General features: G+C 39.7%; 2 protein-coding genes across 3 annotated transcripts in view; both read right to left on the reverse strand.

The window, feature by feature from the left end:
* Positions 1–706: 706 nt before the first annotated feature.
* LOC115804334 (long-chain-fatty-acid--CoA ligase 1) lies at positions 707–15,736 on the reverse strand. 2 transcript variants are annotated; one of them, XM_030764711.1, is made up of 21 exons: positions 15,668–15,736; positions 9,038–9,255; positions 8,555–8,669; positions 8,201–8,265; positions 7,691–7,792; positions 7,379–7,478; positions 6,920–7,095; positions 6,670–6,702; positions 6,503–6,554; positions 6,323–6,396; positions 5,840–5,917; positions 5,367–5,501; positions 4,932–5,066; positions 4,081–4,176; positions 2,975–3,047; positions 2,772–2,860; positions 2,563–2,679; positions 2,058–2,201; positions 1,754–1,855; positions 1,082–1,153; positions 707–965 (listed from the first exon to the last, which is right to left on the reverse strand). In XM_030764711.1, exons 2-21 carry the CDS (start codon positions 9,230–9,232, stop codon positions 825–827), a joined length of 2,094 nt encoding a protein of 697 aa, XP_030620571.1. In that variant the 5' UTR covers positions 9,233–9,255; positions 15,668–15,736; the 3' UTR covers positions 707–824. The 2 variants fall into 2 exon arrangements, with proteins under 2 accessions (XP_030620571.1, XP_030620572.1); XM_030764712.1 differs by lacking the exon at positions 15,668–15,736 and adding an exon at positions 13,593–13,666.
* Positions 15,737–18,932: 3,196 nt separating this feature from the next.
* stox2b (storkhead box 2b) overlaps positions 18,933–26,064 on the reverse strand; it is a 34,351-nt gene continuing 27,219 nt past the window's right edge. Inside the window, exons 3-4 of the mRNA XM_030766024.1 lie at positions 22,663–24,889; positions 18,933–19,113 (exon numbers count right to left, since the gene is read on the reverse strand). Coding sequence (XP_030621884.1) covers positions 18,933–19,113; positions 22,663–24,889 — 2,408 coding nt within the window. The remainder of the gene's footprint in view (positions 19,114–22,662; positions 24,890–26,064) is intronic.

Consider the following 26,064-nt stretch of genomic DNA (forward strand, 5'->3'; position numbering starts at 1 on the left):
AGCAAAGGTTTTGATTCCATGTGTTATTGTTTCCAATAAACTTTTGCCTCTTAAAACTTATTCAGACACCGGGACAGAAAATTCTAACAAATCATTCTGATATGTTTTTGAGACACAGGAAAGGTATGATAATCAATAGAAACATAATTTGCAACCACAGACAAACTACCCCCCTTCTCATTTAGTAGATACATCATGTCCCATGTATGAAGTTGAAGTTGTGGAAATATCCAACTCTTTGACTCTGCTACATATGCTGTTTTATGTCTTCTGGCTACAACTTTGACAACATGTACCACAAAATATCACTGACATCAAGCTTTTATATTTGTGTGTGTGTGTCAAGATAGATAGATAGATAGATATAGATTATATAAATAGGGATGGAGATGAATCATTGTGTTTAGTCTGTACTTGGTTGTGTATCTACTGAAATTAATCCACATGAAGTGTATTGGCACATATTACAATTTTGTTGCATTTTAATAGCAATATTTCTGTGTAGTTGTTAAAAAAAACTTTTCTGCACAATGAAAATGTATGGCTGTCTCCAGTTACAAAATATTTAAAGGATGATGGCAAATTGAAGATGTTCACCTTGATTGTAGATTAAATTTCTTCACAGCTCTTGGAAGTGCTCATGTAAAGGTTCTGCAGATGAGTTATTGTGTGGTGCTTTCACAGTGAAAAATGAGACATTTCAATCTCCAATCCGATTGTTTATTCTCTTCAGTCCCATTGAAATGGCCGATATAAACAACAGTGTCTATTCATAAGAGACACACTGTCCCTGAGAATGTCCGTAAAACTGGCTCCACCATGGATTACATCTTAATGTTGGAGTAAAGCAGGTCAATCTGCTTTCTGAAATGGTTCCTGAGTTCAGCCCGTTTGGCTTTGAAAGTTGGGGTGAGGAGACTGTTTTGGACAGAGAACATCTCTGTGTCCAAGGCAATATCCTTTACCTACAGAGGATGGACGTCATGTATGCAGAGGGTGTCAATGGATAATCAAATAATAATACATGTATTTTATCCAGCATGCTACTTTGAGATGAATGCTGAAATAAAAAAAAACTCACCTGCTCAAAGGACTTCAGACCACCTTCCTTACCAAGTCTAACAATGTCTTCCAAAATGGCATTTTTCACCTCCTGCATTTAAAGATTAACAAGCAACATATGGGTCAATTATAGACACATTTCACAAAAAGTATGTGGAGAGATTTACATATAAATGTATATCAATACCTAGAGATGCATTTTTCAATTCATCCCATTTTGTTTGTCATTATGTACGTAACAACAGACAGTTTCTAATTGTGTTATAGAAATACATGATGAGGGTAATGAATAATGAAAAGTAATGAAATATCACAGAATATATGAACATGTAGTAACTAATAAGGATGAGTCTTCAGAACAGTTCAGCCCTTCTTGGAATGCTGGGAGACAAGGTCTGGGGTATTTCTAATGAGATACTGGATCATCCTTTAGGAGGAGCATATATACTGCACACTGTAACCTTCCAATAAAGGTTGAGTAATGGTCAGAGTTGCTGGCTGAGCAGGCCAAGAAGGCTACTTGTATCTTGGTGTGCATAAAACTGCTCATCAGTCCCCCCTGGCAGTATATATGTGGCATTACAGTTTTGGAATACGGAACATCTTGAGCAAATAGTGTTTGCATCACTGAGTGGGGACCAATTTTACAGAGTCACTGATCTCATGATTGTTTAGGTTGGATGATTTGTACCATGTTATTGCATAGCTCTTCATAAGTTCCCTCCAATCCTCTCTTTTTGGCCCAGGCAGGGAGGAAGTCTGGATCTGGCACAATGATAGCTACTAAACAAGCCTAGAGAGAAAAGACAGATATTCACTCATGTGCTAGTCACTAAATCTCTAGTTTATTGATGTTATTGATGCACTACAGTATGCGGGAAGAAAACATATCAGTTGGAAGACACGGCATTTATTGTTCAGTATGTCTACCATCAGTAATTGGTATGCTGATATATTTTTAATTCAGCTGTCAAGGTCAGTATTTATGTAGTCACCTGCAAACTGTCTCCATGAACAAACGCCTGAGCCACAGCCTCACTCCTGATGTAAATATTCTCAATCTTCTCTGGTGCAATGTACTCTCCCTGAGCAAGTTTAAAGATGTGCTTCTTCCTGTCCACGATCTTCAGAGTGCCATTCTGTTCACATAAGAAAACACACAAGAGGAAAATCTTGTTAGTTTGCTTCGAAGACTATGCACAACTCAATGCATGTGCAAATGATAATAGACTTCCAGAAAGTAAATAAGAAACTGGGCTGTAGAAATGTTGCCCTCCCCCCAAAATGTGGTTAATAAGCATGTCTTTTTTGAGTTGCTGCAACAAAATAGCTACAACATTACCCTTGGCTTTACAACAAATCAGCAACACGAAATTAACCTTAATGCAATTATAAATATCAGACCTCATGTATTTAATTGTGTGGGATGGTAGGATGAAAGAAGTTGTAGTGAGTGTTACTTTACTGAGAGGGAAAGTGGATTAAAGTAGGCACACTTACTGGTAACCACCTGCCAATATCACCTGTGTGGACCCAGCCGTCTTTATCAATAGTTTCTGCTGTCTTCTCTGGGTCTTTCAGGTATCCATGGAATATATTTGGCCCTTTAACACATACCTGGCAGGCAGGCAAAATTAGAGAGAAATAAGTGAGAGAACACATTCATCTTGATGGCTAGAACAAATGAATGGATGTGAAAACAGACAAACCTCTCCTTCTCCGTTGGCAGCGAAGTAATTCATTTCAGCAACATCTACCAACTTCACATAGTTACAGGGCAAAGGAGGTCCAACATGACCTGCAGTGAATGACAAAAAAAATGCCTTCGATAACCATTGTTTGATCAAAGGACCAAAAGTAAAATGAAATCCTATGAAGCAGTACAGTTAGGGCCAAAGGGCTAGTGTGTTACCTGCTGTCCAGTCTCCAGGCAAAGTGATGGTGCAGCCGGCTGTGCATTCTGTCTGTCCATACCCTTCATAAAACTAAGACGCAGTCCAAAACATGCTCAGTTTACAAGCAAGCTTATACACAGTCTTTTTTTTTTTGTAACACACAACTCACTATTAATCATGTAGAATTAATGCATGCTTTTTTGCACACAATCAAATATATTGCACGCACAGACCTTGGTTGCAGCAGTAAGGTAAAAATTACAAAACAGTCTCATACAACTTGATGTGTGCCAACAAGTTTAGCATACTCAAAGGATCTGTGTACTCAAAAATAAAAATAATTTGACTGAAACATTTAAATCTCACAAAGGCAATGACTACTGCCCAAAGAAAATACTGTAACAATTAAAATAGTAAGATTAATCAAAAGATTAAAAAAGTTACTCTTCAAAGACAGTAAACACAGTCAAATACTCTGGTCAACTGAAAAAATCTGATTATTTCATGTGTGAGTTGAGGTTGTGAGACAATGGGATATCGTGTTCTTCTTTTTTAATCATTTCAGTTTGAAATAGCCATACAAACTTAAGAGTTTTTACTTCACGCCTCAGCATATACTGGAACTTTTACCAGGCAGCTCCCCCCTATGATTGATTGTTTTCATTAACTTTTTAAGCATTCAAAAGGAAAAAACAAAGAACACCTTTTTAGATACCATGATAACTGATAAAGTTGCAGGACGCAATAACCCTTTTAAAATTTGGACTAAGTTGACGGTTGTTGCAGGCCCTTTATCTGAACTATGCTGATTTTTGTAACAGGTTCAGGGTTCAGTTGATACGATATCCCAATGTCGCTGATATCGATGATAACCTTTCATGTGTCTGTCGGTGTACATGTGGCAACACGTGTTCATTAGTTTACATGCGTTTGTGTTTATTGACTGAATGCTTTTGGTAAATTAAAATAAAACATACTGCAAAAGACCTGCAGCGTTTTTATTATGAGGATAATACAATGTCACATGACTTAAGCTAATTCTAATGTGATCCTTCAGTATTAGGGTGGTATGAAAAGTAAGGTGATGCAGGTGATCATAATGTAGTGACGGTCTGGGGCCCACCTGGCATCCTAGGGCACCACGCAGGAACGTCAGCACCGTGGCAGAGACAGGAGCAGCACCTGTAAGCATTAACCTGACACGACCTCCAACGGTGGCCTGTAGGGGGCAAAGTTTCGCTGACTACATACACAGAAGCACAGCATATGCTAAGCAAACACCTACAGGAGAAAATGTTTAAATGCACCTATGTAATGGTATTAATGTAAATGGTTTTCCCATAAGCAGCCAACTTTTATCATTAGTTAAGCTCTATTCCACAGACTGTTTTAATGGAGCTTTCTGAAGAGGCAAAAGTGCCTTTTTCTTTTAACACTGGAAACATGCTCTGTGTAGCATCTATTATAACTGACTCATCATTTAAAGACCTTTGAGTCTAGTCTGTTTGGTGAGTAATCTGTGGTCTTGTTCCCATCCTTAATGTTATACAGATATGGGACTAAACTGACAGTCAAATGAACACACAGTGTTCTCAGTGCATTGGGCAGAACCAGTGGTCTGATGAAGAGCAGAGTCCAGGAGACCCAACTGACAGTTACCAGCAGGTGTGTGTATTTAACCCCTCTGTGCAATGATGGGAGAACAGGTGTCTTTTAGAGGCAAGGGTTATGAGAAGTGAAACTACTGCACAAGTACCGGGAGACAATTGAAATGTTAGAAAAGGGAAATGGTGAGCATCTATCTGTGGCTTAAACGTTTGAGGAGACTTAATGTTCGTTTTTGAAATACGGTTGAAAATGTGGTTGGTTTATTTAACTGTTAGACACAGTTCAGTGTGGCATGGTGTGTAATAAAAGCCTTGTGTTACAGCATGATGTCTTCCAGGATCAGCTGAGATGCTTTTAACGTGTTACCTGAACTTTCTTGAAGATGAGCTTGTCCCAGATGCTGTCTTGCCTCATGATGCCACTCATCATCTCCGCTTCCTTCCTCCTGGCGGCAAATTCTAGAAGCCATCTCTTCAGTGGAGTATTTGCCTGTCCTAAGATCTACAAGACAAACGGCTCATCATGCTCAAAAATTCAGGACAGAGAGTCTTTGCGTCTGCAGACTAATTCTTCAATGAATCTACTCTTTGTGAACTAAAACCACTCTAAAATGATACATGTTATGATGGGGATTCTTTTTGAACCCCCCCCCCCCCCCCAAAAAAACCAGCAAAGCTATTTCCAGGACTAAAATTCTGAACTGAACACTGAACACGTGACAGGAGTTGGTGTGTGAGGTTAAAACGGGACTGTTTAAGTGTGTGACTGCAAAATGCCTGTGGACTGTCCCAGTGTCCTGACCTTGTCAAACATGCGATTGAGCAAACGGGGGACCACTGGGAAGATGGTGGGACGCAACGTGGCCAGGTCATCCATCAGGAGGCGGATGTCCCCCTGAAAATAGCCGATCTGACCTCCATGAACAAACAGGACCATCTGTGGAAGAGATGAAGATGTCATTCAGATGGTATTAAAACTGACAACGCATTGTTCTGTTTTTTTTGATGGCACTGTAGAGTATATAAAATATATAGCTGTTTTGAAAAATATACATACGGAAAATATGGACGTTTAGAAGTAGCTCCCAAAAAGAGAATTCATTTGAGATTTTCAGCTTTACATTTTCCATCTGTATCTATTGTTAGCTTGTGTTGCAATGACATAAAAGGCAAGCTTAAAAAGCAATGAATGACAGCTGAGTGGGGGAGGAGGAGTCAGCTGTCAACATGTATTTAAAGCTCATTAAAAAGGATTAAAATGGGATGAAAACACACCTGCACCACCCTTTCAAACATGTGTGCCAGAGGCAGGTAAGATAAGTGTACATCACTGCTGCTGTGTGGACAGCTAATCTGGAGGAGAAAAAAAAAAAAAGGAAAGAGAGACAGAGAGAAAAAAGGAGAATGAGAGAGACAGATGGAGATATAGGGCAAGTGGTATCTTAGAAAACTCAGAGCTTTTTCTCTAATACTGCCGCATGGCATCAAAGACATTTTTTCCTGACAGTACAAACAAAATTGTCTTAGAAGTTGCTCTCGATAAATAGCGTCTGCTAAATGAATGCATGTACATGTAACTGTAAAACCACGGTTGATGGTCTCAGCGCTACGTAACGCCTCTCTGTTCTTTCACACTTAGAAAGACTTTTCTACTTCTGAGTAAACCTGAGGCTTAGTTTAACAAGAGAGAAATGTCGAACTGGAGCACATCGTGGAGAAATTCAGCAGGTTCTGAAACAAGGCTTTTTCTCTGTTTACCTCAGTGATTTTAATGAAAGCAGAACAGTTGGCCACCACATTCTTATGAGTAAGCATGGCTCCCTTTGGGTTTCCTGTGACAGAAATAAAATAGTAAATCAGAATATTCAAATGTTGCTAAGAGGATTTAAATTACTCGCGAAACACACACCACATGCAGGACTGCACACCAACACTAACCTGTCGTCCCACTGGTGAAGCAAATGACAGCCAGGTCATCAGGCTGGGGAGGCTGTGAGAAGAGCAAGAGAAACCAGGCCTTCAGTGTTATGTAATTTACTCGCCTAAACGTGTTCAAGCAGACACAGGTAGCTACAAATGGACTCAGGTGGCCACCATTAACTCACCACAGGCTGCTGCCGATGGGCTGCTCCAATGGCCTGGATAAGACAGAGATATTGATGGTGATGGGTTACTGAGTGTGGAAGAGAAGAGGACATAAAAAAAGGAACAAACAAGTAAAACACACCGGTAAGGCATGAATTATCCATTACAGTATACTGTTTGAAGCATTCTGTGAGATAATAATCTGGGTAATGCTAATGCTGCTAAAAATCTGTGTGCGATTGAATTTTTAGATGTCGACAGTCTGCTCACCTCTGCATCGCTCAGGCTGAGAATCTCGATGCCATTCTCTTGTCCTCTGGTAACCAGGTCCGAGTCAAACTCCTCCATCAAAATGACAGTCTTGACCGAATGCTCTCTCCCCGAGACACAGTCTAAGAGCATCTTGGCCTTCTCAGCCACATCACAGATCACCGTGGAGATAGTGGCTGCAAATACACACTCGTTGTGAAACTTTATTGTTAGAGGAATGGTGTTAGGCTTTACTAAAAACGCGGTTCAGAAGTCTTTATGCACTTAGTGATCAGAGTTTATTATTAAAACAGCTGCATATGGAAATGACATAGAGATGACTATATTAATAAAAATGGATTGACTGGATTATTTTTGAACGCAGCAAAATTAGACTCAGAATGTTCAGAAACTGAATGGACCGTGTTAGGGAGGAATGGAAAAGAACGACTGATTTGTAATCCTTGGTTAAACTATCACCTTTGTCAACAATATAGGCGATTGCTTCTGTGCCCAGGGTGTCGTAGAGTGGCACACACACCAGAGAGTAAGTGTAGCAGGCCAGCTCTGAGATTGTCCACTGCAGACACAAAAGGTGACATGACCAAAATGTACAAGGGCCGAAAGTTTTGAACATCTTTACCTGATGCTGTCCAGTATGCAGTCACAACAAAATAAATAACAGGTACTTTTCTGTGTTTCTATGTTCTTTTCATCTAAATTCAGGATGAAAAGGGTTTGATAAAATCATGTGTCATATTGAGTCACTGTCAGACTTTGGTCGTTGCTCACCTCAGGTCTGTTTTGGGCGAAGACGCCAATGAACTGGTCGTTGGTTTTGGAGTGCCCCTTATGGAGCAAAAAACAGCCCAGTGCCTCTGCTCTCTCCTTCACCTGAGTAACGTGAAACAAGAGAACTCATGTTTCAAAATAAAGCTTTAAAGAAAATCAAACAAAAAACATTCTCTTACCTCATCCTCAAAACAAACAGACAAACAAACAAGCAAAATCCACCAAAATACAAAACAAAACAAAGGAAACAAACAAAAAACAAAGCCAAAACAAACAAACAAAAAAAAAAAACAACCCAAAAAATACATTTACATTACATTCATTTGGCAGACAATAGGCTGAAAACATCCAGTTCCTTCACTTAGTACACAAAACTATCTCTGGGGCCATTAGTGAATCTTTTGCACTTTGTGAGTCACAAAAGATTTCTAGAATAAAGGGCGGACATGAGTGCAAAATGATGTAAGAGGAGCTAAGCCGGTAATAGACATTCATTATTTGTTCTTTTACCTCTGAGTAGGACAACCATTCATACTGTTGCTTTGGCTTTCTGGATCCTAGGCAAGGACCATTGTCTAAAAGGAACAAAACATGACTTAAGATACAAAAATGTCTTTGCTAATAAAAGCCACTGTGTTTGACTGTTTAGTACACTGAAAGTGATTCTTTTATCGTATTATTCATTAAAAAACAAACAAACAAACAAAAAAAACACAGACAAGATGCAGAAAACAGATTACGTTTCTCAAGATCTTCTTTGCGTTCTTACAATTAATTTACTGGGGGTAAATTCTGTCAAAACCCTTTTAGCATTTCCTTGCCAATGAAAAAACATATAACAAATCAAATGTGAGCTGTACATACTGGAAACCCGCAGGCCCCTGAGGAAAAACTCGTATAGAGTCTGAGCATCATCGTAGTAATGAGTTACAAGCTTGTCTCCTTTCAACAGGGCAGACTTGCGCGCCAGTTCTCCACCCTGACAGAAAGTCAAGAGCAGAGAGGAACACTGTAACCAGCGACTCTGACATTTCAGCACACTGACTGACTGCAACTGAACTAAATAGTTACAACAGAGTATCCCTCTCTGCACTGAGCAATAATGAAAAGTAATGATGAAAATGAAGAGTTATATCTTAAATGTCTGGTGAAGAGAAACATTCTCAAACGAAACAACCACATTCCACAGAAAATCCAAATCTGACCTTTTTATTAACACCACTGTCGTAGGCTACAGCTAAACAGATCATTCTTTGTTTAGTATAAGTAAAAACATCTTTCCCTAACCTACTTGGAAACGTTTATTTTATTTTTTTTAACATCACTTTAGTCTTCTCATGGACTCACCTCAACCTCCAAAGACTGCATTTGGAGGTCGCAGGGTGGCTTGATGGCTTTGGGTCGCGTGGCGTACCAGTAGGTTGTGAGGGCAGCGAACGCGCCCATGCCCATGATCGTGTTGGTGGAGAGACTGCGCAAGTAGTCTCTCACCTCACCCATTTCAGGTAGCCTCAGCAGCTTCAACAGCTCCTGTGTCTGCATGTCTGTCCGTTACGAGCTTTTATCTGTGTAAAGAAGGGACAATACATTTAGTCCTGTAACATTTAGAATTGATTTTAAGGTCCTCCTCCTCCTCCTCATGTACAAAGCCCTTAATGGGCTAGGGCCAAGCTACGTTGCTAACCCCCTTGTTAAGTACTTGCCTTTAAGAACACTGCGATCATCTGCTGCTGCTTTATTATATGTCTATTTTCATGTGAAGTATTCGGTGCATGTAATTTCTTTATTGTAAAGCACTTTGAGTTGCATCTCTTGTATGAAAGGTGCTATACAAATAAAGTTTATCATCATTATTATTATCACTATTACTATTAATATATATGACTCCCAGTCTTTTCAATGGCCATACGTTCTATTTAATTTACATGAACTCCCATTAACAGTGATTCCGCAATTATGACAATGTCATAGGTACTTAGAAACATGGCTGCTGAGACTACCAGCTATGACAACACGCCTTGTTCTAAAGAGGAAGATGAATGGTATGATCTCTTCCACATTTCCAAGCAGGGGAAAATGAATTACCTCCACTTACCTTTGTCCTTTTTTTTTAGAGATCTACTCTCACATGACAATTATGAAAAGAAGTATTAAACTTTATTCCCACTGTCAGGGTTTTATGGGTTTTACAGTTCTGTGGACAGCTTTTTCAGAGGGGGCTCCGCTTACCTAATAATTTGAGTTTCTTATGCTTCATCAGACAGTAATTCTTTTCTTCTTTTGAGAAGAGTTGAGGCTGTTATATTGAATGGTAGGTGTGAGATTTCCTCAGATTTATTTATAATGCTTTAATCTGCTTCAGACAATGCCAGTCTGTGAAAACACAAGCACACTCTTCAGGTTTCTCTATTCTCCAATTACTCCTTTGTTGCCGACCGAGCAAGCCGAAGTTTAAAAGCATTTAGGGTCATGGTGATCAAAGGTCAAGTTAGGTAACGCAGTCTTTGTCTTGTCTTTTATAACATGTTTTTACCTTCAGCGTTTCTGATTGTAACTATCTCGCTAATGATTTAAGGATCCTTCAGTCCGAAATCGCACAGATAAGTGGCGTGTTATTTGAGACAGAACGAACGCTTGTTTGACATCTCCCCTTCTCCTCTGGCTGTGTGACATTTATCAGTCACTGATGAAAATATCGACTAAATGAAAAGAGTTCTTCGCTCACGACGATATCCAGCAATGTCAAGACTAAAAGGTGCACACGTTTCTTTCATTATCTACAACACTCTTTTTCTTTTTCTAATACTGGTACTTTTTGAGCCAAAACCAATACAAATGTTCATAAGTCCAACTGAACGCACAATAGACAGGACTTAGAAAAATAAAACCATTGGAAGTTTACATTATCCAAGATGTAAATCTGTTACTAAAAACCACAATGCAGAGGCAAAACCAAAAAGACCAAAAAAAAAAAAAACCCCATCGCTTCTACTGAGACACAGTGCTTTTTAGTGTTTCTTTGGTCTTAACCAAGGAACTGGACACACCATAATTGGCTATCCTTAACTGTGAGAGGAAATGCTGAAATATGAGACCACGTAAGAATGAACTAAACTGAATTTTCAAAAACAATCACATGGATTGACAACAATTTCTTAGTTCTTCAATGCCATGTCAAAAAAAAACTAAACAAACCAAAACCTCACCAAAACAGTATACAAGAAATGTAATTCTATAATAACATATCTACTATGATTTGTATCCATGGTTTGTATTACTTGGAAAGAGCAGACAAAGGAGGTGTCATGCAACACATTACTGTTACTGTGTAACTGAACTAGTAACTGAACTACATCCATAAATGTTTTAACTGTGTCTGTTTTTTCCCCAGTGGCAGAGTACCTTGAATAAAAATGCAAATGACATTCAATGAGGGCTAAATGAGCTTAACTAAAACACACACACACACATACACACACACTTATGCTGTCTTACTGTAAACACAAGTGAAAGCAAATAAAACAAAAATATTAAAAGAATGTAACTGACTCCTATACTGCTACCTAAACAGAGTCTCATACACACACACACACACACACACACACACACACACACTGCATATACCCAACGTACATGTTTTAACCATCAGTTACACCTGGTGCACACCCAAGTTTAAAACACACCCGTATACTTCACCTGAATCCAAAGTACTTGCCTGTGATATCTGCCTTCAGAGCTTCAGATCAAATAATAGGAACTCCTGGGCACAAATCCAGCCCAACTACTAAATGGGTTAATGTGGAATCACTAGAGCTCAGACTCTGACCAAACCCTTCGAACCCTTTATTGACTAGTGCTGTGTGAGGGAGCCAATTACAGAGCAGATATCTACAAGGACAATGGACTCCATAGGATTACGTTACTCTCGCATAACACAAATCCCTAATTGATAAACATTTGTTACGAGACCAGCTGGATTGAAAACTTGTTTGACAAACAATGGGTTTTCACAATGCATTAGATGATCAAAGGATTACAACCATTGTGTGTAAAGAGGTCCCTTTTTCACGTGTGGATCCTCCCTTGAAAAAAGTTGCCCAGGTCAGTCAGTTCAGCAGAACCCCTCACAACCTTCAAGAAATGCTTGAAGACTCAGCTCTTCCGTAAACACCGGATGCTCAGAGCAACCCCAATTCCCTACCCTTTTAGTCATTATCAGCTGACCTACTGTATAATGCCGTGAGTGCATTACACTCTCTTCTGAGATACTCTTTATAGAAATAGTACATTATATCTGTCACAGCCTGCATCTCCATTTTAGACTTTTAGTTTGACATGTCTTTGTGCGCCTGTTCTGTGTCTGTCTCCGCCCCTCACCTGTTCCTGTTTGTCTCATTATTAACCTCGTTCCCCCCTTGTTAATTTTATCCAATCATGTTTGCCCTGTTTAGTTTTCCTCTTGTATTTAAGCCCTTGTGTTTCCCCTGTCCGTTGTCTATCGTTGTTTGTGTTTTAGAGCACACTGTTATGCTGCACCTTTTGTTATCGCTTTTGTTCCAGTTTGCACTTGTATTTTTATCTTCAGTTTGTTAGTAAAGTCCTCTGTTTGTCACCTTCATCATCGCGTCTTTGCACTTGGGTCCTGCACCACACCACCAGCGTGACAATATCTTAGAGTAATTACTTTGCTGATTATTGTTTGTTGAACATTGTTTGTCGTATAATCGCTTCATTGATTACTGTCTGCTTATCAGTACTGCCTCAACTCCTGCTTTGCTTTGCGGCTGTACCTTCCTCTCTTACTTCATTAAATGATCCTGTGCTCATTGTAGCTCTCATTATATGTACTGTCTCAACTCACCTTTTTGGCTGCACCCTCCTCTTTCACTTCCCACAACTATCTTTGTATTCCATGTGGTCCTTTATTTAGCCTTGTGGCACTTGTATCAATGTTGGCTCCTTTAACTATTGTATGCTTGGACTGTATTCTGCCTTACTTGAAGCTGTTTTAGATAAAAGCATCTGGCAGATGAATAAATATAAACGTAAACATAAATGTATGTTATCAGTATGTGCTCATACCATTTACTCATCATCTATAGAAAGCTGCAGCAGACCGATGTCCACAGTCACGTAGAGCCAAAAGTCAACTTCCTCTGGGTCTTTGGGCTTTGCAGGTCGAAAGTGACGCAATGGCCCCCGATCAGCTTGCTAAACCCAGCTTGCTTTAGCATAGAAAGCTAATCAATGACAGACCAAGTAGGACAGTGAAGCAACAAGCAAAACCAAGCGACCAGAAAGATGAGGGGCAAATCCAGGTCACTATTTAAAACAGTTACACACCAAATGGAAAGCATGATGATAAGAGCAAGGGGGGCAATGAAAATGTGCCAGCTACTGCTTTATACATGCCAAGTGAACTGTTTTCCACAAATCCATTAACTAGCTACTGACACTACACAACAACTGGCATTTTCCAAACACATCTCTGACAGTTCAGTTGGTGTTTAACCATATCCCGAGATCATTCACCGATTAAGAGTTTCCAAAGGGCACTTCCTGGTCTTGAACACAAGACCTCTTTCATTCATTTACCTGTTATGCTTAAACAGTGACTTCCACACTCCAGCTTCAGCCAATGCTCGAACACAAACACACCACAGACTATACATAGACTAAGCCCAGGTTTTGCTTTGCTAAGCACAGCTCTGACTGTGAGATAACCAGTATGCTAAGTAAACTGATAAAAATGAACACACAGGAAGAGTAATATGCAGATACTAAAGAATGCGTTCCTAAATTTTGAGCTATGGGACAAGCTTTTACCATTCTCAGAATTTGGCCTACTACACATGTGTGATATCTTAATACTGTATGGACTGAAGTACAATCAATGGCCCACCTCATACTGCCTTAAGCAGCTGACAGAAAACAACTGTTGAGGGTTGGAGTCAAGGGGGTAAACTCACACTGCATAAACCGAAACACGAATCAGCGTGATGTGTTGCCCTGCAAGAAAGCAACAAACTGATCATGTAGATGTACTGCTTCGTTCTGTGTCACAAGGCAGGCTCAGCTAAAGCATGCAGAAATGTGATTTTGAACATACTGTGTATGTATTCTGGGCTTTTAAATTGAGATGTGAATGTGTGTGTATATATATATAATTCTTAAACAAGACATCTGACTTTACTGTCAAGTGACTTGACTAAACATCAAATGATACACGAGTGAAATACATGCTGTTTTGAGAGAAGTACCCTTTCTGAGGAACTTTTGTTCTTTGAATATACGCACAGATAATTTAACCTCCATTACATTTCCGCATTAAACGCACCAAAATTTGATATTTACAAAATAAGGAAGGCCCGTGACATCATTATTCCACAGCCTAAAACAGGATTAATGTTAGGATGACCAGATGTTACCTCTCAGGCACAACCAATACCCTTTCACCTGATTCTGTCTCTCCCAGTCAATGAACACAGAGAGTAAAGAACACCGTCTGCAGAATTTAAAAAAGAAAAAAAAGAAAAAAAAAAAAAGAAAGGCTGTTCTGTCCATGTCAGAGCAGACAGATTGACAAAACACTTGCACAACTATGTCAGGGGATGATTCAATTACTTATGGGCCTTTGTTATTTACTTAATGGTTAAAATTTAATGAAAGCTGTCTGTGTCAGATTACATATATTTGGTAAAGTTTACAAATGCAGCTAAAAATAAAACATGCATTAGGGAATGCCTGAATATCCATATGTTGATCTACCACTTTTTACTTCTTCTTTGATGTCAAAAATCAGTGATATGGAAGAGTGGCATGTCGAGGTGAACCAGAATTTGTTTATAAGTGAAACAGTCACTTCTTATTTTGGAATCTTCTTGAGAGTGATCACTACAAATAAAAGGTGAGGGGAACCCAGAAGTCAAGTATCATCACGTCACCCCATCTACCCCTTTACAGTCAACCAATAAAAGACCAGCACTGAACTAAGAAATTGCACTTAAATAAACAAGTGCTCACCCTCAGGTACGAATGGGTGTGTTTTCAAAGTTAAACGTGGCTCTTACATATATGGCTGACGTAGCTGTTAGCACAAGGTCAAAGGGACGTTGAACTGGACACACAACAGCGTGACACTTATGACTTTCGTCAGCATTCGAAAGCATTTATTACGGAGAATGGGTTTGGTCACCGGAATGCATTTTACGTAGCATTTGCACAATAAGATAAGCATTAGGGTATCCAGGCGAAGTATGGGAGACGTTTACATGGTAATGTTTAAAAAAATCTCAGCTCATTTACGCATTCATGCTATGAAGTTAAGCACATCTGCAAAAAGGCAACACATTAAACTGCAGCTGAACAGCACATGATGAATCCAACCTACATGCGTACAAACGCAACTTCCAAGTGCATTACCTTTTTACATGAAATAATTGGGCAAAGTTGCGCAACATACCATTGGAGCTGTTCACATGACAGAAAATTTTAGTTATTTCATGCAGCAAAACCAAAAGACATTTTGGGTTCAGCCTGAGTCCATAACATAAAAGGTCGGTCTGAACATTTTACAAACTACTAATTTAGTTTTGTGGAATGGCAAATTAGCTCCATATGTATAACGGCGTGTGCAATTCTTAAATGATTCTATTAAAATGATTTTGTTTCACATTCACATACTAATTTCATAGACCCGAACGCAAAAAGTCGTTTCACAACACCATGAAATCAACTTGACCTTAATTATTAACAATCAAATTGTGTTAGTGCAGGCATAAATCCGGCAGCTGCCTAAATCTACATGAGACAATCCATTCATAGCCTACTCAAAACACGCTGTGCATGTGGTTGTACACGTTGCGTCTTACTGAGAGTGCACCCAAACAATATCGCGCAATATATCAAGAGAGAGCAGTTGGTTACATACATAGGATAAACAACAGAAAACATACACTATGTATACAGAACACCAACCTGTAGTTCTCCAGAAGTTGAAGCTTACCATAGTGCTCTCACGGGCAGACAACGTGGTGTATTGTGTTCGAAGAGTGGTTTCCTGACCAATCAGGGACGCTGTAGAGAGAGGCTGATTTGTGTAATTTTTACATGCCCGTAGAGTTTGGAAATTGGACCATATTTCCACATTTCCAGGCAAATTTCGATAAAGAAACTTTTATCAGTCCAACAGAAAATGTTAAACGGCAACTGGTGAACACATGCACATTCACAATTAACAGCCATAGTGCTTTAGGTGTGAAATCTCCATTCTATACCCACAAAGCATTTTATTTTGATATATTTTATTGCATGCAGTTTGTAGGTGTTTAATCTGATCTTGGATTGGAACTACAAATCTTTTTGATTGTTCAGTGATTTGCGCAACTTTACGTTATAAAAATATCTGTAATGTTTAAAATACAACAATGATGAAAAATGGAATAATAATTCACTTGCGGTTTGAATAACAGACGCAGGGTACCTATCTTGGGGTAACGTCAAGTGGGTTTGGAGCAAAATTCGGTGATAAAATATGAATATAGCATCATCTAGTGGTTGCTGGCAGTTTATTTCAGTTACAGGATGCTGCAGGCTTTAGCAGGGGCGTGATACAACAACCTTAGCCGAAGCACCTCGGGAAATGCCACGCCATGTTTCATTCTTGAAATTTGGGTTACGAACAGGTTCAATCTAAGGGTTAGGTTAAACTGACCAACGGCGACATTTCTGGGTGTGGCAACAACTAACAATATTTTAACTCTCAGGAGTCTGCGTTATACCCTTGTTCCAGTCAACAGACCCCCCAGGCATCGTTTATTTATTTATTTAATTTTTTGCTTTTATTTTGCTGAATATATTATTAAATAAAATGATGTCTTGCTTAACTTTTTTTTTTTTTTTTTTTTTTTTTACAAAAATGATATCAAAATGTTCTCTGAAAAGCAGCATCCGCACCACGTTCTCTGTTGGAAAAATCCAAGACAGAAATAAGCTTAGAAAATCACTTGCCCTTTCCTCCCCCCACACTAATTAACACAGTCTGTCTTTTAAGCCACTGAAGAATGAAACCATGAAAAACACATATCGCAGCATTTAACCAAACTTGTGTTATTTTATTGTTTTAAAAAGTTACACAGTCCCCAAGAGGGAAATCATATACACTAAAACATTTAACACCAAAACAACACAAAAAGGGAGCTTTAAATATCATAGACTTTACAAAAATTCTCCTTGTTCAGTTATTATACTTAGCATGACATATACACGTCTTTTACAGAATGACATCGTCACGATAAGGAACAATGTTATTGAGAGCCATTGGAAATCTGTTACTTTAAGGGAAGACGTTTTATGGACAATCAGTATTTTTTTTTTATGAACTGTGTTCAGTATAAACAGACATTTTGTATTAACTTACACTTTTTTTTTTTTTATTATTATTAAACAACCACCAGAGACCAGGCATTTTAGTGCAAACATGTTACTACAAGGCAGCCTTGGCTGCAATACTCCATTTTTTTCAGTGGAGTAAAGTGATTTTGTCTGAGCAAGGTGGGTCTTTGTAGTACACAGTTGGACCACGTACTACTGGATTTTGTTACACATTATGAACTGACTTGTGACAGATTTGATTTGGCAGTGCCATAAACGGATTAGAGAAACGTTATATTACAAAAAAAAAAAAAAAAAAAAGCTACACTCTCTCTCAGATGTGTTGTGTATATTTTATAAATAGCATTCAACAGTTAACCAGGGATATAAATACTAAATGAATCGACAAAAAAAAAAAGAAAAAAAAAAAGAATAGCACAGTTTAGTGCATCAAAAACTGAGAGCAAGACAATACAGCCCCAATGCTTCATTGGTGTTCATAGTCCATAGTCCTTACAGTCTACTATCACTAATTGGAGTGAGAAAAACAGTAGGTTCTTTGCACTTTGACATGATGAGTTGGATGTGAAAGATAATATTTAGAAGTAATTACATCACATTCACAGGCTGTGAGCAGACAACAGTGTTTTCTTGACAGACTTGGATAACTGCCACTCAAGACTCCTTTACCACTGAATAGGTGGTGGAGGTAGTGCTGTGTACTTTGTGTCTATTTATGCGGAAAAAAAACACACGAGAGCATCTGTTTCAAAATTCAACATAAAATTACATATAAAATTACAAAAGGGTGAGGATTCCAACTATCCTTGTTAAGAGGCTGATTGATAGCACCAGTTTTTGTGTATCAAAATTTTTTTAGCCGTCTGTGTGAGATTTACTCTTTGACACAAAACATGAAGTGCTGTTGCGAGGGGCTGTTCCTTACTAAAGGATTGAATATTATGGGAAATCGTACATGTTTCTCAGTTGAATGTGATGCTGACTGTAGGAAACACTGCTTACACACAACAGTCCCAGTCAGATACTAGAAATCACTATGAACAAATTTTGATGAGTGACTCAGTGACACCAAAGAGTAAAAACAGAAAGAACAAATGAGCTTAGTTGTTTTCAAAATACAGTGTGACACACTTTGGCAAAATTAAGCAGTCTCTTTAAAAAAAAACGTGCAATAATTTAAAAGGAGAAATATGTCTGATTCCTGTCAGTGTTTAAGGGATGCTATGAGAGCTCAGAGCAGGACAGGACCTGACAATGCAATAATAATGCACATATACTGCTTTCAAGTCACTATTTGGAGAAAGGAGTAAATGAACTTTGGAGGGGTGCATCTATAACATTGATCTGTTTTGTACGTTTTGTCCTTTTGTATGGTATCAGACAGATTGCAAGTCATCACTGATCTCAGATCAGAGGTTATTTGTATTTGAGTGGTTAATTTGTCAAAACACACAAAGAAATAACCAAAAACTGAATTATGCAAGGTGTTGTAACTATGTGTGTCCTGAGAGTATAGATTTAACACTTAACACAATAGCGGATGGAGTCCCATTGGCAAATCAGTGGGATAAAGAAGACAACAAAAATCTGTAAAAAGACCCGTAGTGGATTACATTAGGCTGTGCAGGGCATCTTTAAGTGTGGTCTTCCCTTTTCAAGGATACTATATAAATTATATCTACATTGACATAATGAGATTACTGTTTCACTGATGGTTTATGACAGATAAACAGCATTTTGAAGATCTTGTAGATACTGGAACAGTCTTCACATTGGCTCTGAAGGTCCCGTCCACAGTACTGCGTTCCTTCTGAGTCCCTCTTCCTGTTTTATCTCAGCGGATAAACAACTACACACTTGTGATGGAGGCTTGTTTCTCAGTTCTGGTCGTAGGGGGCTCTCGTATGGTCCGAAAGTTGTAGGGAGGTGGAGGTCGTTTGGTACCGAGGTGTCCTGGACTCAAAGCCATATTCTGCCGTCTGTTATTTTCCACATTACTAGAAGTGTTTGAGGCAAGGCTTTCCCGGGTGCTAAGATGACAAGAGGATGGAAGAGAAAAGAGAGAAGAAAAGCAAGGGGAAGGAAAGGAAGCAGAAATATTTTAATGACCTTCATGTGTGGATCTGTGATGTTATCAATGACAGCCTAATGTTGACATAAGTCCGGTGGAAGTTTTTTTGGGGGGGGGTTAAGAATGTTTGAGTGTACAAACTACAATTAATCTGTTCCTTCGCTGACTGCATACTTCTGTGGTAACTTCTACGTACAAGAAAAGAGGAGTGAGATTAAAGAAAAGGAGAAGGAAAGGATGGAACAGAAGGAGAAGAACTTTGTGAGAAAGGGAAAGCTTTCCGATGCCAATCAGAGCAGTTAAATGTTTGAAACAATGACTGTATTCAGACTCGTGCACTGTCCTCCGAATTCTACAGCTGTCACCAGCTTCAATCAAGATTGACCTGTAGGACAATATTCTGTTACACTGATATGTTCAAGATTTCGACCACAAGTGATCAAATGTATTGTTATCTCTGACTGACTAAGGCTATTTTTGGCTCTCTGGTGTTTTGAATGTGAGGGACAGTCATATGCACATGGGTCTAATTTAAGAAGAGGCGTGACACTCTTTAACTTTACCGGAACACAGTAAAAGGACGCTGATAAACCACATATTTCTGTACCATAGGTCATGAGCTATAAGGTTAAACAGACAAACAGTTGCTAGGAATAAATCATTGGGTGAACATAACAGGTGTGGTGCAAGGCAGTAATAAAGCTTAAAATACATTTGTGAAAACCACATATGTGTGCATTTGTGCACTCAGGCATGTGTGTGTGTGTGTGTGTGCGTGTGTGTGTGTACATGCATGGACGCATGCATACACACACGGACACACACGGACACACACACACACACACACACACACACACAATCTAAAACCGTACAAATGGAATAACATAATGTGTTTGGGTATGCATAAAAAGGTTGTATAAATGACATAAGATGACTTGGTCAGTGTAATACTCTTATTTTTTCAGGGGGGTGATAAGGGCTGAATTGCGTGAACTGAGTGACCTGAAATTCAAATGAATATACTTTGTGTTGCAGTGGCATTAAGGACACTATTTAATTAGAAATCCATATATTTGAGATGGATATGGTTTTGTAACCCATATAGTGTACTATATATATCAGTTGGTACGTAACTGTAATGTTTTGTAATGTAACATATTAAGTGGACACCTGGAAACTACATGTTTGGTCCATTATGGCCATTTCTCTGTTTTTTGGCCGCTTATCCTTTATGAATAAGCTTTAAAATGATTCATGGATTCCACAAATCTGCTGAACACTGAGATGTTCCCAAAGTTGACCATGCCAGAAGACACAGTGTTTCTGTCTAGAAATGTCATGGGTTCCTCATTAGAGGTTAGGACACAGACAAGAAATCCAAGGAAAACAATGGTAAAAAAAAAATGAAATATAACCTCAACCCCAATACAAATTCCTGGCAAAAGCACAAAAGTTTTAAAATGATTGAGTTTGGTTCACTGCACAGAGGAATTAAACTGTAAACCGTAACTTATTACACATCACAGACCCCTGATATAACCATAACGAATCTTGAAATTAGTATAGAGAATTTGAACATTTCCGAAGCATCTCATTCAGTAATGTAATCCAATCTTTGTAGCAGAGTACCTCCAGGAATATAATCATAAAATGGTTGGAAGGTTTGATGGTTTTCTGGTTTGATGGCTTTTTTTGTGCCTCTTCCTCTACAGCATGGTCTACAGCCACTATGAGTGGGGAGCCAAAAGCCCAAGGGCCCTGTCTTTTCTTTTTTTTTATGTTTGCAAGCTGAAAATGAGAAGGGGAAAAACCTTCAGAAAATTGCCATGATAGTTAATGGGACCTTTCTGGATCTGGGACCTTCAAAACTGAATACATGCTCTTAAAATTAGGTTTGAGACTCCACTAAATTTGATGAACATTGCCATTCTGATATGGGTTTTGTCACTGTATGTAACACTTTAGAAACGACTAACAAAACACATTACAATGGAAGGAAGCAGAAAATCAATTGGTTTTGGTTGCATTAACTCTTCAGTCGTAATAATGTTCATTTAATGTTCAGTTTTTGTTCAGACACGCCAAACAAAAGCTGCACGTGGGGACACAGGGGAACAAAAATGAAGGGAAAAGGAAAGGATGGGCACAACATGGATGCAACTGCAGTGCCACAAACGACACAAGCGTAAACAGAAAGAGCACAATAAGAACAAGATACGAAACAAACATACTTTAATTATCATCATCTTAGAACACTTTCAAATTCACATAACAACAACGACGTTAAACAAAAACTATATCCGGAAAAATGAATGAAATATCTCATCAATTAATTACTGCTGTAGTTTGTCAAGTCTTCTTACATGTGTGATGCAGGCAATCTAGTCTCTGAGGCATTTATTTGCTTCGTTGTGGTTAACAGGTCTTCCTGAGTGTGGCGCAACAGTGCTTTATTATTATTTTTTTTTGTCTATTTTAACTTCTCCTCTTACGCCCAACATTCAAAAACATCTCAGATTAATCATAATATTTTATGAAAAAGCACATGGAATTAACACAGATACCATGCTGATTTTTCTTTATCCCAGAATTCAGAATTGTTGCATGAGTGCTAAACACTGACCTGACACTTATTGCACTGATATTGTAGAACAAAGAAGAGACGAAAAGGTCTCTCTTTCAGTGTAATTGTTCCTGTATGAGACATTTCAAACACTGGGAATAAACACAGCACAGGTATTTAAGGGCTTTTTGGGAAATTGGAGGGAGATGGTGGGTGGATGACAAAAAACAGAAAACTTTCCATGTTGCATGATGTGCTCAAAGCACCAGGTTTCACAATAAATGTAATAACATATGTTCAAGGAAATGCGCATTCTGCTCAAGAGTATGTGACTTTTCCACGTAAACTGTGTAATTACAGTAAACATTTTAAATTCAGATAATTTTCTGATCTGTTGTAAACTTGTCATGAAAGAATTAATGTTACAGACCAGAGCACACCATGCCAACATGTAGTACCCAGATGTACAACAAACAAAATAAATTGGGATATGAATGACTAAAGGAACACTTAAGAAAACAACAAACATACACACAGCAAACATTAAAAAATATTCAACTGAAAAAAAACAAGATCATGTAAACACTTTGAACCATGAACAAAAATGATAGTGGTTGCCGAGGAGAATGTCGTGATGGCTGCTTTTAAACGTTAAAGTCTTTTTTAGTAAAGACAAGACTCATTTACAGTAGTATTAAACTCACTCATTTGAAGTTGCTAGCACTTATGCTTAGTCACAAGGTTTGAATATCTGGGATTAGGCTATGGAAGAAGATTCTATTGATTTCTACATCATCTGTCAGTACGCCCATTAGCTTCTGAGTCAGAGAATATCATTGTGCCCTGTGTGTTCACAGAATAAAAAACCACACCCTTCAAGGACAATTTTTGTATGGCGTTACTGCCATCTAAATGAAAGAAACTATCAAGTGGTCCATGGCTTACCGTGGTGAATTAAATCCACTGTCAACAGTAACACTGCTGCTATCCATGCTGTCCAAACGCGTTGAGTGAGCTGACTTCTGGTTGTTATTGCTCTCGCTCTCCTTCGGACTGAGGAGGGTAAGGTTCTTCTCAAACTTACGCTGAAGGTCACGTTCCTTCTCACGCTCAAGGAGCCACTGCATTGTCCCACCACCTTCCATGACCTTCTCTTCCTCTGTATTCTTATGACTAGGCTCCTCGGAATCATCATCTGACACATTGTAGTAGTCGAAGGTGGTTTCTGCACAAGAGGCCTGTTCCTGACCAGATGACGATGGCACCGACAGTGGTAGAGGCTTCTCAAAATACTCCTGGGTTTCAAGGACCTCGGCCGACTGCGCGTGCAGGGAACTGCGCAATGTGCCTGGCTTTGGATAGCTGCTTTCAACATAGTCAGAAGGTTGGAACAAAGTGTCCTGGCTATAAACCTCCATGTTGTCCAGATCACCTGAGTCAGGATGCTGCTGATGGATCAATCGTCCAATAGGTAAAGGCTCAGGCGTCTGGCTAGGCACCGGTAAGGGAATGCTGTTCTGTACCTTTGTACCATCCTCTGGGAACTCAACAGGGTGAGGCGAGGTAAGATGAGGAGTTTGACGGTCAGAGGGAACACCCTTCCTGACACCATCACTAGGACAAGGTGCTGACAGTGAGGCCTCGTTTGACGCTGTACACTGGAAATAGTCATCCACTGGTGTTTTAGGAGAGCAAGCCTTTAGGTCACCATAGCTTGGCAAACTGTCCCTACTTTTGCTCTTTTCCAGAGGCCTACAGAGCAAGGCATCCTCAGGGGTTCCCCGTCCAACATCAGGCACACAAATGTCAGCATTTAACTTAGCAGCAGAGAGCATGACACGAGAATAATGGGATGTTTGAGCCGATGCCCTCAGAGTCCCATCATCTGTGTAATAATGACTCCTGTCCTCGGGACTGCCCTCAAAGTCCCCTGGACTGCCTAGAAATGGGCCACCAAGAGGCCCCTTAGAATTGTCCATGGAGCGCGACCTCTCCTTGGCCTTGTCTGACCTTTCATGGCGTGACTTCCTCTCCTGTGTGTGGCTGTGGCTGCGGTGGACCTTAGAATGCGACTGTGCCCTTGAGGGCTCTGGGAAGGGCATCTCTGTTCTCCTTTTGGCCAGTTCACCAGACACATCCCATTCTGGAGTGGTGGTGAAATGGGATTCAACGATGTTGGGGTTACTGTGCATCACATATTTCCCCCGGTTTCTTTCCATGGACATCATGGTTTCCCGTGGCGAGCGTACAAGAGAGGAACTATAAAACTTGTAGTCCCTGTCGTAGGCAAGGTCCAGGTTGGAGCCCTCAGATGGGTCCCCCCTAGAAGTTCGAGTCTTGCTATGGGAACGTGAGGGCTTTCCCTGCTGAGGTTTGCGATGGCTGCGGCTCCTCTTGCTGCGAGTGCTCTGCTGAGCTGAAGAGCTTGCTTTGTTTCTCTGGGCCTTTTCCTCCTCCAGCCTCTTCATCACTGCCGTGTGCCGAGCCAGGTTCTCCACCGTCAGGTCAGGATTGATTCGTCGGATGATCTCCATTTCCACATCCCGGGGCACCGTGGAAGGAGTCTCCTCGTCACGTAATGGCCACTCCTCTGGTGGAAACTGGGCGGAAAATGTAGCCAGGTGCTTGGTTTTGTCTTTCTTAAAGCTCAGCCTGAAGAGCTTAAGACCAAACTTCTTGGACTGCTTTTCCCCTCCACTGCTACTTCCGTCCTTATGTTTACTCATAGTGTCTGTTTTAAAGGGGAAGCTAATGGTGCTCTTGCTCTTCTCTGCGGAGCACTGCTGAGGTGGTGCCGGAACAGGAAAAGGATCCTTGTGCTCCTTCGTGGACTTCCTCTGGAGTGTGGAGGAATGATGACTAGGTATGTCTTCCCGGTGGCTGTGGTTGTAGGAGTCTGAGTGGTTCTTGTGGTTAGGTCTTTCCCTGACACAGCCTGAGGTGGACGGGGTCATAGTTCCAGAGTGGGGAGAGGTGCATTGCTGCTGTAGCCGGTCAGGTATCCGTTCGTCCAGATGATACCACTTGCTGTTGGTTCTGATGAGGGAGGGCGTGATGAAGTACGTTTGTGGCGTGACGATAAAGTATCCTTCTGGGGTGGGGTAGATCTTCCTTTCCCGGACCAGCATGTTGAGCGTGTGACGCAGAATCTCCAGGCTTGGGGTGGGGACACCTAAGGGACAGTGTTACAACAGAGGTGGTCAGATCTACACTCAATATGAAGGAGGATTTCCTTGACAAAATATGTTTTGAATCGCAATGTATTCTTTGTCTGTTATTCGTCTGAAAAATGGTGAATGCTTTGTAGGTCTCTATATTTCAGTTTACGCTGCTGTGTTTATTACTGGATATCTGTTAAATATTACCAAAATGGAAGCACCATTCTTGCATAACTCTAATAGATATCAATCCCACATGACAGCACAGGCAGCAAAAGACAAATAAATATCAATTATTTAGTATTTGTGCTGAGCTTAACAGTTTTGTGATTGTCATTAACACAGCACAAAGATCCACTGCATCTGCTGTTCTCTCTGCACCATTACTATTCTGCTTCTGGTTTTACTGCTGGTATTACTCTGAGTTACATCATGAAGCACTTTCAACCAGTCCTGTGTGATGCAACCCTCCTGCATCAACAAACTGCAGTAAAATCCAGTCGACAACACCCCACTCGCTGTTCCACCTATGTCTCAGTCAGAGACTGTGCATTACTCAGGACTACAGCTAATATTATATAAAGCCCATGATGTATAGACTGGTATTCTCAGTTTCAAAGTGAAACATGTATATCTATTATGTATATTATGAGGCATGCTTATAAAATACACATAGATAGAACCACCTCTACACAGACACAGACAAGGACAGATACAGACAAGCACAGACAGACAGTCACGCACACACACACACACACACTTGTAAAATGAAAAGACAGACACACATCTTCTCCCCAACAGACAGCTTTACAACGGTTTGTTCATAATTACATCAGCATGGTAGGCTACAATTCTAATTCTGCAAGGAAAAAAAAAGAAAAAAAGAATAATATCATTTAGTTTGCACAACTAAGGGGTGCCAATATATAGTGAAAATAATCAACACTTTCAAATATATATGTATATATATGTATATATGTGTATACACACAGTATATGTGCCACATTAAAGAAATTAAATTAGGGAGAGACTGAATGTTAATGGTCTGACTGATATGAAGGGGCTTTATGACTTAATGAGCTTCCCCTGACAGGATCAGTAATGCTCATCCTTAGCGTAATCCTACTATTCACTTTAACCCCAAGGTGCTGCTCTCTGCACAGAAACTGCACACAGTAAGAGAAATGTA

The sequence above is a fragment of the Chanos chanos genome, chromosome 2 (assembly GCF_902362185.1).
Source record: "Chanos chanos chromosome 2, fChaCha1.1, whole genome shotgun sequence".
In the NCBI taxonomy this organism is placed as follows: domain Eukaryota; kingdom Metazoa; phylum Chordata; class Actinopteri; order Gonorynchiformes; family Chanidae; genus Chanos; species Chanos chanos.

What these genes read in the sequence shown, in the direction of transcription:
- LOC115804334 (XM_030764711.1), bottom strand. Translation starts at nt 9,232, where the DNA reads ATGCAGACACAGGAGCTGTTGAAGCTGCTGAGGCTACCTGAAATGGGT. An exon ending in TTCATGGAGACAGTTTGCAG is followed by an intron (nt 1,856 to 2,057) that starts GTGACTACATAA and finishes TTTTCTCTCTAG; the next exon opens with GCTTGTTTAGTAGCTATCAT. An exon ending in AAGAGCTATGCAATAACATG is followed by an intron (nt 1,154 to 1,753) that starts GTACAAATCATC and finishes CTTTAAATGCAG; the next exon opens with GAGGTGAAAAATGCCATTTT.